The sequence below is a fragment of the Cervus elaphus genome, chromosome 28 (assembly GCF_910594005.1).
Source record: "Cervus elaphus chromosome 28, mCerEla1.1, whole genome shotgun sequence".
Taxonomy (NCBI): Eukaryota; Metazoa; Chordata; class Mammalia; order Artiodactyla; family Cervidae; genus Cervus; species Cervus elaphus.
This window is the reverse complement of record NC_057842.1, coordinates 41,527,494-41,542,581: the sequence shown is the minus strand read 5'-3', so window position 1 is coordinate 41,542,581 and position 15,088 is coordinate 41,527,494. Positions and strand designations below refer to the sequence as shown.

At 37.9% G+C, this 15,088-nt stretch overlaps 1 protein-coding gene across 3 annotated transcripts in view; it reads right to left on the bottom strand.

Moving 5' to 3' along the window:
- CDK19 (cyclin dependent kinase 19) overlaps window positions 1–15,088 on the bottom strand; it is a 265,331-nt gene that overhangs the window by 129,458 nt on the left and 120,785 nt on the right. For 2 of the 3 annotated variants that reach the window (XM_043890139.1, XM_043890136.1), the window contains exon 2: window positions 2,359–2,419. The exons of the other annotated variant lie outside the window; for it this stretch is intronic. Coding sequence is in view for 1 of the 2 variants with exons in the window: in XM_043890136.1 (XP_043746071.1) it covers window positions 2,359–2,419 (61 nt within the window). In the remaining variant the exon portion in view is untranslated. The remainder of the gene's footprint in view (window positions 1–2,358; window positions 2,420–15,088) is intronic. 3 annotated transcript variants of the gene reach the window in all.

Genomic DNA, 15,088 nt, shown 5'->3' with positions numbered 1-15,088 from the left:
AGGAAACTATATAGACAAAAAAATGTCTGTGCTTGCTGGGGGCTCAAAGGAAGGAAGGCAGGGATGAATGGATGGACCACAAGTGAGAGAGGAAGGAAGGGGGCAGGGCACAACCATTAAAAGGATGACACAGCCGAACGGGGATATGACAAATATTGGTTAGAACCAACTAGGCCCAAGACGGAGGAAGATTCTACTTCCAGTCCACCTGGAGCCTCACTATACACCCACTATACACCCTTGCTATACACCCACAGGCGCCATGACAGCTCTGATGCTGACCATAAAAGATCAAAACGTAGGGAGTGGCTGATTTCCAGAAATCCCCACCCCTTACCCAAGACAGTTAGAATATTCTTCCCACTTTTTCCCACAGAAATAAACTGCCTCACAGTGAGGGGCCACTCTTGCCTTCTGAGACATTCACATTGTGCCTATGGAATATGTATCTAAATAAACTTGTGTTCACTTTACTATGGCTTGAATTCTTGCCTGCACAAAGCCAAGGACTCTCACTAGGCTGCCCATTCCAGGAACATCCCCAGGACTTGCGACAGGACCATCCTCTTGTGCCCCATTCTCCTATAACACAGCGTATATTTAGAGCAGTGAAATTATTCTGCATGATACTGTAAGGGTTGATACACGTCGTATATTTGTCAAACCTATCGAATCTACAACACAAAGAGTGAACTTTAAGGTAAAACTATGGACTTTAATTAATAATAATGTAGCAGTCTGGTTCAATTGCAGCAAACATACCTCTAAAACAAGATGTTAGTCATAGGGAGATGGTGGATGGGGAGAATGAGGTTGAGGCATATGGGAACTCTCTTTACTTTCCAATCAATCTTTCTGTGACCCTAAAACAGCTCTAAAAAATTAATTATCTTTGAGAAACTACTTTTGTAACCATTTCATCACATCCTTCTCACAGAAGTTGTGGGGATGAGGACCTGGGGAAGAGTCTTTCTATGCCTTGATATGTGCAGTTTATTTTATATCTTCTATGTTAGTGACTAGAAAATCTATTGAGATACTCAACTAATAACAAAATACATCACAGAAAGATTAGCTAAACAAATAGAAGGCTGCATAATTCAACAGCGGTGAAAACAGCAGACTAGCCTAAAAATGAAGTATGAAATGGCCTTCAAGAAGTTACTTCCAATCTATTGTTGGTAAATAGAAAATATCCTCCAAATGGCTAGTGAAGAGAACCAAAGAAAGGAGAGAGGGCTTAAGTGGTAAAGTTGCAGCTAATCTCAATAAACAGCCTGAAACTCCTCTAGTTAAGGAAAGCAGTATCTCTGAATAGGAAAAAAATGAAATAGTGAAACTAAGTTGACTATAAAATGGACTGACTCTGTGCAGGGCACAGAGTAGATATTTAATAAATACCCTGGATCACATAAGGTGTATGTCCTTAATATACAATATAAGATGCAGCCACTTGATATCAATACAAATATAATTTCAGGAAGACATAAGAAAACCATTCCTCTAATTCCCATTAGGAATCTATCTAAAAACTTACTAAGTTTAAGAATGCAACATTGTTAGCTGCTATAGGTCTTAAAAAAAAAAACAAAAACCTGCACTTAAGTATCATCTGAATAAAATTCATAAACAGTTTCATAAATTCAAAGAAAGTAATATCTATAATATCTGGCACCTAAATGGCAAAATATTTGTATTTTTTTAAAAAATCAAAGAAGCATTACCCAGGGAAGTTATGTCATGTTATTTTCTTAAAGATAACTCATTAAGAAGGTCTCCATAAAAACATATTTTACAAATGAGTGGGATGTGTTTGTTTCTCTACTGAAACAAGAACTAACTTGAGAGAAGAGCATATTAACAAGTTCTGAAGAGAGGTAATTAGCATATGAGAAACAAAGATTTTTGGCACATGGGACCTAGAGCAAAAATGTCTGTCCTCCAGTCATGAGTCACCAACGAGGCTGCCTATTTACTGTGAAGCAATCTTTCAGCAAAAGGAGCAGCAAGGAAGAATACAGCGTATGAATAATGATTTGGATACCTTCCCAGGAAGAAATCATAGTAAAACCAAGTCTGAGAAAGTCAGATAGCATGCACTATACGCTTTCCTTTCACTCTTACTCTTTGGCTAACAGCAGAGAGGCTGAAATTTAGTCTGGAGTTCTATTCAAAGTTTTCTACTTTTTATGGATTTTAGTAATACTGAATAAAATTTCCAAGTATTAGCTTGGTTCTACATTTTGTGAAAAGCACCATTATAAATTATTTTGTGACATTTGTGCAAAGCTCTCACCTGTCACATGCCCACCCCCGCACACACACACAATGACACCAGAAGGCAACACTCTGCTTTACCTTCCGCTGAAAAGTCTGCTACCTCCAACGCTCGAGGTCCATACACGAAGCCTCCTGGAATCTACGAACACAGCAGAGGCAAAAGGCAGAGAAGTTTATGCAGATTTAAAGTTACACTGCCCCAAACACAAAATGCCAAACGCCTATCACAAGTCTATACATCTGCCAAGGAAACCAGATTTGGGATTTGACAATGAATAAATCAATAATATATTGATATCATTCAGAGTTTATTATACATTACACAACTAATTATGTGGGGAAAAAAAAAGTTAACTAATTATAATTCTAAAAGGTGAAAGTATAATTCAAAAGTTAACTAATTATAACTCTCACCAATATAGGTGATTTGCACTATTGAAAATCCTAACAATAAATTTTTTAAATCACGTGAGAGAGCCAATATAAGGAATATATAAGAAATTAAGTAGAAAAATATACTTCACATAATGAACTATGATACACTCGACAGCTCAAGGTACAGTCTTAGAACCAGAGACTATTCAAAATATAGGAGAAAAATAATTAAAAACAGACCTGCAGAGGGGGAAGGGGAAAAGTAGAACTGTAAAGATACTCTAATGCCAAGATTTAATTTAAGTCTGACAGCAATGTTGAAATGAGCCAGATACTACATATGCTAGGCAGTATGGGGGAAATCTACCTTGTTCGAATAGTATAAAATAAATATAAGCACGAAACATGAAACTCTTTTCAGAAAACATTCACGTAAAAGATTAAGAACTTAATCAGATAAAATACATAGATCTCAGATTTCGTTTCATTCTTTACGGATACTGGGCTTAAGGACTACAAAATGCAGCTGGTATATATGAGAAAAGGAGTCAGATAAATTTTACTAGCTATTAAATTTAAAAGACGGAGGCATGTTATCTTTATGTAATATCAAAAAATCCTTTAAAATATCATCAAATAATTAGGAAAGAAAGAAAAGTATTATTTTAAAACATGATAATATGTGAAGAAAGAAACACTGCCTTGAGGTCAGATGGCTTGAATTCAAGTTCCAGCTAAATCTCTTAACTGCTTTGTGACATCAGTCAGGTCACTTAATCTCTCATACAACGAGAGTTGTTCAATGAGGACTTTACCTCTCCAACAGTACGTACTGACTTTACTCTCTCAGACTTATACTGACCATCAAATGAAATGTCGTATTATAATCACAGAGTCTTACATTCTGCAAAAATTTTTCATCAAGTGCATTTGACATAAATTAACAACAAAAGTTGTTAACTAGGAAACAGAGGGAATATTGGAAAAAGAAATGGCAACCCACTCCAGTGTTCTTGTCTGGGAAATCCCACGGACAGAGGAACCTGGCAGGCTACAGTACATGGGGTCGCGAAAGAGTCAGACACGACTTAGCGACTAAACAAGAACAGAGGAAACATAAAGTGCCAAACCGAGAAACCTGGGGAGCTGTGTGGGCAAGGAAACCCAAAGAAGCAAAGCAAAAAGGCTGAGATGGTCAAAAGAGCCTAGAGTAGGTGACAAGGCTAAATGCCTGCCAGAAGGTCACAGTTCCCAAAAGATGGCTATATCATATTACTAATTCAGCAATTTGCCCAGCACTATCTGCCTCAGATGTACCTTCTCTTAACTCCCAAAACAACCTTATAGACTACACCCTCCTCTAAGCTTGTGACATTTTAAACTAAAGACCCAAGACACAGTAACTTCTTGTATATCGCATATTTTTTTTAAAAGTCAGAGAGAGAAGATCTCACCTAATAAAACAATTATGCAGAAAAGGCTTATATAGGATGTATGATGAGCTAGTTACTGTCCTAAAGCTCTACAAGTACTAACTCATTTGGTCTTTACAACTTTGAGATAACTTCTGTTATTATCCTCACTTAACAGATGAAGAAATTGAGACACAGTGAGCTTAAGAAACTTGCCTAAATGCACACAGCCTGAAGTGGCAGACCTGCAATTCAAACCCAGACTGTCTACTTCCAGACTACACTTTTAGTCGCTGTATCATCCAGTCTTCTATGAAATTAAAATCACACAAACCAAGCACTTAACTATATGTAAAAAACAATTACAAAATGTTAAGTATTCAATCACGTTGCACTTGCAACATTTCCTTGGAAAATTCAAATTCAAATGATGGTTGTACAAAAACATGTTTAAAAAATGAGAAATGCTTACAACATAAAACCAAAAGATAAAGGCCTGAAAAAGACTGAAGAATATATATCCAAACAACATTCAAATAATATTTTTATTAGAGTAGCAAAATTGAGTGAGTCCGTTTCCATTTATTAAGACTTACTGCCATGGGATTACACTAAAATCACTCTTTGATATTTTTAAACCTTCAAAAAAAAATTCAATACAATGGATACTAACACATATCCATTAGGACAGCTATTAATACTATCAAAAAAAAAATATTTCAAGGACTAAAACAAGGCAAGGATGTGAAGAAACTGTGTACTGTTGGTAAGAATGTAAAATGGTGCAGTTGCTATAGGAAACAGTACAGCAATGCTTCAAAAAATTAAAAATAGAATTATTATTCAGAAATTACACTTTGGGGTATACAGCCAAAAGATTTAAAAGTGGGGATTCTCAAAGTCAATCCGTACACTCATGTTCATAACAGAATTCACAATAGCCAAAAGGTGGAAGCCACTCAACTCTTCACTGACAGATAAGTGGATAAACAAGATACATGTATATATGTATACACACATACACACACACACATACATACAATGGGGCATAACCAGCCTTGAAAAAGAAGAAAAGCCTGCCCATTACTACAACATAAAATAATCTTGAGGACATTATGCTAGATAAAACAAGGAAGTCCCAAAAGTACAAATACTGCATGATCCTTCTTATACAGGTACCGGGGATAGTCCAATTCATACAGATAGAAAGTAGGGGCTTTCCCAGGTAGCTCAGCAGAAAAGAATCCACCTGCCAAGCAGGACAGTAGGATAGTGTTTGCTATGGGTTGGGTAAAGGGAAAAATTGGGGAGCTTTCTTTGCTATAGGGTTTCAGTTTTACGAGATGAAAAGAATTTTGTGGAAAGATGGAAGTGATGGTGGCACAAATAATGTATTCAACATCACCGTATACTTAAAGAGATTAAAATGGTAAATTTGATTTTATATGTACATATGTCATCACAATTCTTGAAAACAGTAATAGGTGATAACTGTATAACATCCAAAAAGATACATATAAAAAATTGTTATTTCATCTTCCAGAAAAACTAATGTACATCCCTTTTTAATGTATGATTGCTATACAGTTGAAAAAGTATATTTTATATATATATATATTTAAAGTGATTTCTATCAAGGCCATGCTTACCAATGTTAATCGTCCTCAATACTCCTTGGTGTCTCATTGGTAAAGAATCTGCCTACCAATTCAAAAGATGCGAGTTTGATCCCTGGTCTGGGAAGATCCCCTGAAGAAGGAAATGCAACCCACTCCAGTATTCTTGCCTGGAAAATTCCATGGACAGAGGAGCCTGGCAGGCTACAGTCCATGGGGGTCTCAAAAGAGTCAGACACAACTTAGTGACTAAGCAACAACTTAATTTTACTAAATGTTTGATTAGAAAAAGAAACTTTTAAACTAAAAGGTTAAAATAATTAAAGCATAATTTTTTGCTCCAAGAACTTAAGAGTTCTTGTAACAAAATAACAGGTTAAATCCTCTAGATTTCCCAGCAGAAGAGCTTAAAGATTCCATTCTCATGTTTGAAGAATGTCAGTCAAATCTCTTTTAAGACATTACACATGTGCTACTACTTAGGTATTATACTAAATTGGTCTCCTACTTTTATTCTCAATCCTTGTTGCACATGTACCATATACCTGAACATACACCATATGCATGGCTGCCTACCATATACCCATACTCCCTTCCTGTTACCTAGTAACAGATTCTAGTTTTATTCTACGCAGCATGTACCCAAGTAAGGGTCTATACATCCTAGCCTTCCTCACTGCTAGGACTGGAAAATGAGCTAGAAGCGGAAGTCACTGGATGGGACTTCCGGGAAAGCTACTTAAAGGGGACTGAGCACAGATCTTTCTAACATGCAAATCATAACTGTCAAAATCCTTATCTTTCCGCAGAGGCCCTTTCATGACTTCTTTGCCCTCTACTTATTTCTGAAGCCTTAGTTAGTTAGGTCAGTTGCTCAGTCGTGTCCGACTCTGCAACCCCATGTTCCCAGCACGCCAGGCCTCCCTGTCCATCTCCAACTCCCAGAGTTTACTCAAACTCATGTCCATTGAGTCAGTGAGGCCATCCAACTACCTCATCCTCTGTCGTCCCCTTCTCCTCTTGCCCTCAATCTTTCCCAGCATCAGGGTATTTTCCAATGAGTCAACTCTTCGCATGAGGTGTCCAAAGTACTGGAGTTTCAGCTTCAGCATCAGTCCTTCCAATGAATGCCCAGGACTGATCTCCTTTAGGATGGACTGGTTGGATCTCCTTGCAGTCCAAGGGACTCTCAAGAGTCTTCTCCAATTCCACAGTTCAAAAGCATCAATTCCTCGGTGCTCAGCTTTCTTCACAGTTCAACTCACACACCCATACATGACCATTGGAAAAACCATAGCTTTGACTAAACGAACCTTTGTTGGCAAAGTCATGTCTCTGCTTTTTAATATGCTATCTAGGTTGGTCATAACTTTCCTTCCAAGGAGTGAGCGTCTTTTAATTTCATGGCTGCAATCACCATCTACAGTGATTTTCGAGCCCAAAAAAATAAAGTCTGACACTGTTTCCCCATCTATTTCCCATGAGGTGATGAGACCAGATGCCATGATCTTAGTTTTCTGAATGCTGAGCTTTAAGTCACCTTTTCACTCTCCTCTTTCACTTTCATCAAGAGGCTTTTTAGTTCCTCTTCACTTTCTGCCATAAGGGTGGTGTCATCTGCATATCTGAGGTTATTGATATTTCTCCTGGCAATCTTGATTCCAGCTTGTGCTTCTTCCAGCCCAGCATTTCTCATGATGTACTCTGCATAGAAGTTAAATAAGCAGGGTGACAATATACAGCCTTGACGTACTCCTTTTCCTATTTGGAACCAGTCTGTTGTTCCATGTCCAGTTCTAACTGTTGCTTCCTGACCTGCATACAGGTTTCTCAAGAAGCAGGTCAGGTGGTCTGGTAGTCCCATCTCTTTCAGAATTTTTCCACAGCTTATTGTGATCCACACAGTCAAAGGCTTTAGCATAACCAATAAAGCAGAAATAGAAGTTTTTCTGTAACTCTTGTTTTTTCGATGATCCAGCGGATGTTGGCAATTTGATCTCTGGTTCCTCTGCCTTTTCTAAAACCAGCTTGAACATGTGGAAATTCACGGTTCACGTATTGCTGAAGCCTGGCTTGGAGAATTTTGAGCATTACTTTACTAGCGTGTGAGATGAGTGCAATTGTGCGGTAGTTTGAGCATTCTTTGGCATTGCCTTTCTTTAGCCTTAAGCTCCAGCCATAAAGAACCACATGTAGGATGGTGACTATCATTAATAATACTGCACTGTATACCTGTAAGTTGCTAAGGCAATAGATCTTAAAAGTTCTCATCATAAGAAAAAAGAATTTTGTACCTATGCTTTGTTGTTCTTCAGTCACTAAGTCAAGTCTGACTATTTTGTAACCCCATGGACAGCAGCTCACTAGGTCCCTCTGTCCATGGAACTTTCCAGGCAATAATACAGGAGTGGGTTGCCATTTCCTTCTCCAGGGTATCTTCCCAACTCAGGAATGGAAACTGATTCTCCTGCATTGGTAGGTGGACTTTTTCACTGAGCCACCAGGGAAGCCTCTGGTGATATGATAAAAAGAAAGAAAAAATATGTATTTTGCACTTAAGATATAGTATACTATACCATTAATCTTATTAACTGTGTAATCTAAATTGTCAAAATCCCAAAGATTCCTAAGTGTATTGTATCATTTACTATGAAAGGTATATTAAAACTTTTCTCTTACACTGAAAAATATAAGAAACAAGGAGAACCACTTGTAGCCTTTGCACAAGCTGCTTATAATATACTTCTCCTAAACCTTTCTTCATCCATCCCTCAAGCCTCAGCTCCTACAAAAAGCTTTGTACTACTTTGTACTACTACTGCACCCATCACATACATAGGTACAGACAACACATTTGTACAACAAATATGAATAGACACTCTTCCTACTTTTACTGCTGACTACTCGTCATGTATGGATGTGAGAGTTGGACTATAAAGAACGCTGAGTGCCAAAGAATTGATGCTTTTGAACTATGGTGTTAGAGAAGACTCTTGAGAGTCCCTTGGACTGCAAGGAGATCCAACCAGTCCACCCTAAAGGAAATCAGTCCTGAATATTCACAGGAAGGACTGATGCTAAAGCTGAAACTCCAATACTTTGGCCACCTGATGCAAAGAAATGACTCATTTGAAAAGACCCTGATGCTTGGAAATATTGAAGGCAGGAGGAGAAGGGGACGACAGAGGACGAGATGGTTGGATGGCATCACCAACTCACTGGACATGAGTTTCAGTAAACTCCGGGAGTTGGTGATGGACAGGGAGGCCTGGCATACTGCAATCCATGGGGTCGCAAAGAGTTGGACACAACTGAGCAACTGAACTGAACTTTTCTTGTACAGGTACTACTGTACTTTCCAATTATAAGGTAATTTTGGTTTTCTTGTCTGTTTTTGTCACTAAAGTGAAAGCCCCTAAGGATAGAGACCATCAGTAATTCTTTGGCTTTCCATAACCCTTAGCACAGAGTCTAGAATACAAATTCAGTCAGTGAAGTTCAGAGAGACAGCCATTTTTAAAACACTTCAAAAATGTCATGTTCTCAAACACTTAAAAGCACACTCTTGCCTCCTTTTCCAATCACAAAAACTCTGTTATCAGAGAATTAGATAGACATGATACAAGAAAGCTCAGAAGAGATGGCATTTAGATTTTTAAGGAAAAATGAAAGTTAAGAAAAAGAGAGATTTAATTTTAGTGTCCACTGGACAGCCCTGTCCTGGAGAAGGGCATGGCAACCCACTCCAGTATTCTTACCGAGAGAATCCTCATGGACAGAGGAGCCTGGCGGGCCACAGTCCACGGGGTCACAAAGAGTCAGACACGACTGAGTGACTAAGCACACAGCACAGACAGCCCTGTATCAGGTTCTTCACATTTAATTATTTCAAGCCTCATAAAATGTCTATGAGATAGTTCTTAACCTCATTTTAAAGGCTAAGAAGTACATAATTTGTTAAGCAGCTCGGCTCTGACCTCAGAAATATCTGCTTCTAACAACTGATATTCATTACATATTAGCTCTTAAATTTTTAGATATAAACATAAAATATAGTGGCCAAGAGAGAATTATCAATAAATAACTCACCAATTAACTTAGCTTCCATATGCTTCATCACTATTTACCACAGTTTAGCTGAGTTACAAGGAAGCCAGTTTTTAAGTGATGAGGATGAAAGAGCATGACTGACAGAATCAAAATTCAAACTTGCTGAAGTAAGCTTTAAAGCATAAATAAAAACTAACAGCAAAATTTCAGAATAAATCTTTCTCATTACAATCTTCTTTCATTCCCTCCAGTATTAAATGGGAGAATACACTGCAGGGGACAATGTCTCTCCTAAATTCTAGATATGTTTAACAATCCCAATCAGTGACCCTGAGGGAAAGCCTATTGCTCACCACATAATATTTAGAATAATACCTTAGATGAGTAACTACATCCATTAAAAGGTTAGTAAACATAGTGAATAATAGAGTCTAAACAAGAAACAAGAAAATAACTCTATGGAAAAAATTAATGTAATGCTGTGATCTTGGGATTCGACAATCCTTACCCAGATCTTCTCAAACCTCAAAAGAGATGTATTATTATGACAGTGTGTGTATTCAGACAATTCTTTATAAGAGGTTCATGAAAGGAAATAACAAAACTAAACAAAAAGTGCCCCAAAACGGTGGCACAAGGCATTTCAATTAGATAAAGGCTCCTGACAGTGAGGATAGTTTAAATGCAAAGATGAATAACCAAAAAAGTATTAAATTTCCTCCTATGGGAACACTTAAAAATTCAGAAAATTTTATCTATATGAAAGTTCATGTTTAATTCTATCTGAAAACAAAAGAGGTTGGCATCAGCAACCTATGTCTTTCTCACCCAGGAACAAATGCAAATGCCTTAGTTCAGTAACCCCCAGCCATTAAGCCACCAATCATCTTTTCATTACCTGGATACTGAAGATCCTGCACTGGCTCCCAGAACTCAAGAGTCCACACTAATACTGCCTTGCTATGCATACTGTTATACAACATAGAACAGAGGTTTCCCACTGAATTCTACAGCCCTGTTCCCAATAGCTAGACACACAGCAAAACCTGGTGAAAGCCTGATCCTACTCAGAGACCCAAACAATCCTTAATTCAGGATCAAAGAACCTCTGCCAACAACTTGCCCAAATGCCTCTCTCACCGCACTCCAATCCCAATTCCTCAGAATTAAAATTGAAAGATTCCAACAGGAATCTGTGAAATATAAAAGCTAATGCTACAGTTACACAGCAAAACAGAAGCAACTTCTTAAAGGAAACTCCTATCCTCAACTATTAATAATTCAAGGGAAAAACACAATTAAGAGAAAAGGATATGATAGAATATCTCTTATTTGTCAAAAAAGAATTCTTACTTTTACACTCCCTTTCTAAACAAACCTGTAACTACTAGAAGAAAATAAGAACAAGAGATACACTTTCCACTCTGGAATTATGCAGATGCAAAAACTGCTATTTTTCCTTTTATACCACCTTAATGACCCCGCAATTTGGACCCAAGTTCTGGCAATCCACTCAGCTACCTGCCTGGCCATTCTGGGGGTGTGAAGACTCCCCACCCCCACTCATCCAACTGATCACTGAATCCCACCTCTCCCCTAAATATTTTTTTACCTTCCTCCTAGCTTTGTCCCTTTTAAAAAAATGTTTATTTTATACTGGACTATAACTGAGTTACAGTGTTGCATTAGTTTCAGGTGTACATCAAAGTGACTCAGTTTTACACATACATATATCTATTCTTTTTCAAATTCTTTTCCCATTTAGGTTATTACAGAATACTGAGCAGAGTTATGTGTGCTAGTAGGTCCTTGTTGGTTATCTCTTTTAAATATCGTAGTTTGCACATGTCAGTCCCAAACACCTAATTTATCCCTCCCCATCCCCACTTCTCCCCTTTGGTAACCTTAACTTTGTTTTCTAAATCTATGAGTCTATTTGTTTTGCAAATAAGTTCATTTGTTTTTGTTTTTTTTTAGATTCAGCATATAAGCGGTATCATGTGGTATTTACCTTTCTCTGAGTTCACTGAGTATGACCATCTCCAGGTCCATCCAATGATGCAAACGCAGCTTTACTCTCCTACCCCCACTGTTGCCTCTAAGAAGCAGGTCCTCCTCATGTTTTGTTCACCTGGAACTCTCTAATAGCCTCCTGTTTCACTCTCCTCCCTCTCCTGTCCTCTGCACCATCCACACTGCTGCAAAACTCATCATGAAATTCCATTCAACAAGGCTACACACCCAGCTGTCAGCAGTGGTTATCTCTAGTGAATGCCTACATTTCTGTGTTATTTGTTTACATTTTATAACAAGCAAGTGTCCCTTTTACAATCGGAAAAAAATTTTATTATTTCCATTTGGGGGAACTATTAAAGTCTATTCCGTTTGGAATCCAATATCCCACTTTAACATCATGTTAAAGGCCACATTCCTGAGACAGGCACAGGATAATCCTGCTCTGCCTTTCTCCAACATATTTCTAACCTCCATCCCTTAGTACATACTGAATACTTTAGCCATCCTGAATTACTTGCTGTTATGTTCCTTGATATCCTAATTTTATACACAGAGGAAGCATCCTCCATTTGGAATATAGAAATGCAACAATAATCTTGAGTCTGTTCCTAATAATCAAACTGGCTCTAATTTTGTTGTTCAGTCACTCAGTCATGTCTGACTCTTTGCGACCCCATAGAACGCAACACACCAGGCTTCCCTGTCCTTCACCATCTCCTGGAGCTTACTCAAATTCATGTCCATTGAGTCGGTGATGCCATCCAACCATCTCATCCTCCGTCGTCCCCTTCTCCTCCTGCCTTCTATCTTTCAAAGCATCAGGGTCTTTTCCAGTGAGTTGGCTCTTCCCATCAGGTGGCCAAAGTATCAGACTTTCAGCTTCAGCATCAATCCTTCCAATGAATTTTCAGGGTTGACTTCCTTTAGGATTGACTGGTTTGATCTCCTTGCTGTCCAAGGGACTCTTAAGAGTCTTCTTCAGCACTAAACTTCAAAGTCATCAATTCTTTGGTGCTCAGCCTTCTTTATGGTCCAACTCTCACATCTATACATGACTACTAGAAAAACCATCGCTTTGACTATACAGACCTTTTTGGTGATGGCACAAACAAAACTGTGCGCACCAGGACCCAGGAGAAAGGAGCAGTGACCCCACAAGAGGCTGAGCCAGACTTTCCTGTGAGTGTTTGGGAGTCTCTGGCAGAGGCAAGAGTCAACAGTGGCCTGCTGTGGGGTCAGGGACACTGACTGGCCTAAGTCCTTTTGGAGGAGGTTGCCATTACCCCTACCATTTGGCTTCAGGGAGGGAACACAGCACCACCCATCAGCAGAAATTGGATTAAAGATTTAAATTTAAATTACTTTAATTTTAATTTACTTTAAATTTAAATTACTGAGCATGGCCTTGCCCACAGAGCAAGACCCAGTTTTCCCCACAGCCAGTCCCTCCCATCAGGAAGGACCCACTAATAGTTATGTCATTAAAGAAAAAACAGGTTTATTTACCTCATCGTGCACCACATTATTTCTAACTGTAGCCTACGGTCCCACAGTTGTACCAACACACTAAATTCTTTCCTTCTACCAGAAAGAAATGCTGTTTTTAAAAGGATAAAATAAGACGGCACTTTGCATCCATAGTCTAAGAGATAATATGGGAAGAGGCACGATGCAGTGTGATAAATCTGGGTAGGGGGATTGAAGAGAAGAGAAAAATAGGTCAAGTACCCTGGATAAATTTGCAGCACAATTTCCTGCAGAGTGGAACAGCTATATCTCAAGTGTTATAAATCTTCATCAAGTAAAGGCATGATAAAGTTAAATTGGAAAATAGTACAAGTATTTAGATTATTTCCCTCCTTTCAGCATGAAAATTCAAAAGTTGGCCACTTTTTCAAAACACATAATTGGATTTACCTTCCTTCAGTTTCTTCTACTATGTAAACAAGTACAAACAACCATATGGAAATTAGAGAGACTGTATGTAACTTAATGAGATCTCTTCTTCTAATTATAAATTACACATAATTCTTTCAAACCACATGAAATACAGACATGAAACCCAGATTTTTAAAAATATAAGCCAAACACATGAAAGAAAAAAAAAAAAAAAGGAGACATTCCTTTCATTTGATTGTGTAATTGGGTCAAACAGCAAACAGCGTTACCTAATACACATTTCTACCTAAAGAAATAAATAAAGAAAAGTTAGGGAAAGAGGGGCGAGGACAAACAAAGCTTAATAGGTTGCAGTAGCTAAGGAGCAAATCTAAGGATTTTCATACTTTTTGTGCTACATTATATAAGTTTTATTAAAAAGAACAGGTTTTTAGCTATAATAATGGAATTATGGCTATACACAAGAATGTGTTTAAGAGATGCATGTTAAAATACTAAAGGGTATAGTGCATGATGATTGCAACTTACTTTCAAGTGGTTCAGAAAAAATATTTAAGTATGTACCAACATATTTACAGACAAAGCAAATATGGCAACCTGTTAACGATTTAATCTGGACCTGAGGCTGGCAAACCACAGCCCAGGCCAAATCCAGCTGAGCCTGTTTTTGTAAATAAACCTACTAGAACACTGCCATGCCCATTCATTCACCTGTTGTCTACAGCTGCTTTTTCTCTACAGCTACACAATTAAATAGTTGTAACAGAGACCATGTGACCTCCAAAGCCTAAAATACTTACTGGCCCTTTACAGAAGTACAGCAAATATCTGACCCTTTATGGAAAAAAATGGCTAAGTCCTGATGTAGAGAGTGGACATACAGGTGATCACAGAATCAAGTCTTCAAGCTTTTCTATATGTTTGAAACTTTTCAATAAAAAGTTAGAAAAACATACACTTTTATACACAAATCTTCTGATTTCTCCAGAATACAGATGAACACAGAAACAGATCATTGAAACAGAGAGCTTGGATACAATCATAATACTGATATGATTCTAAAAACACTATTATGCTGTTTGGGGTACAGAACGAGCAACTTTTTAGGACAGCAATTTGGTGATATCTACTTTTAAACACTGCTTTTCTATACCTATCCTATAGAAATACACAAGTATGCAAAGATTAGTAGCAGTGCTTACCTGTCAGACAATGATGCAAGCACTTCACCTATCATGCAATCCCCACAACAATCCTAGGAGCTAAGGACTACTATACTCCCCATTTTACATATGAGGAAACTAAGACAGAGAGTTAATTTGCCCGAGTCGTGCAGCTAACAAATGGTATAACAGGGATTATGAGTTCAGATAAAACTTCAAAGCTCAGTCGGAATCACCATACAACACTGCCTGTTGGAAAAAAGGACAAAATACTCCA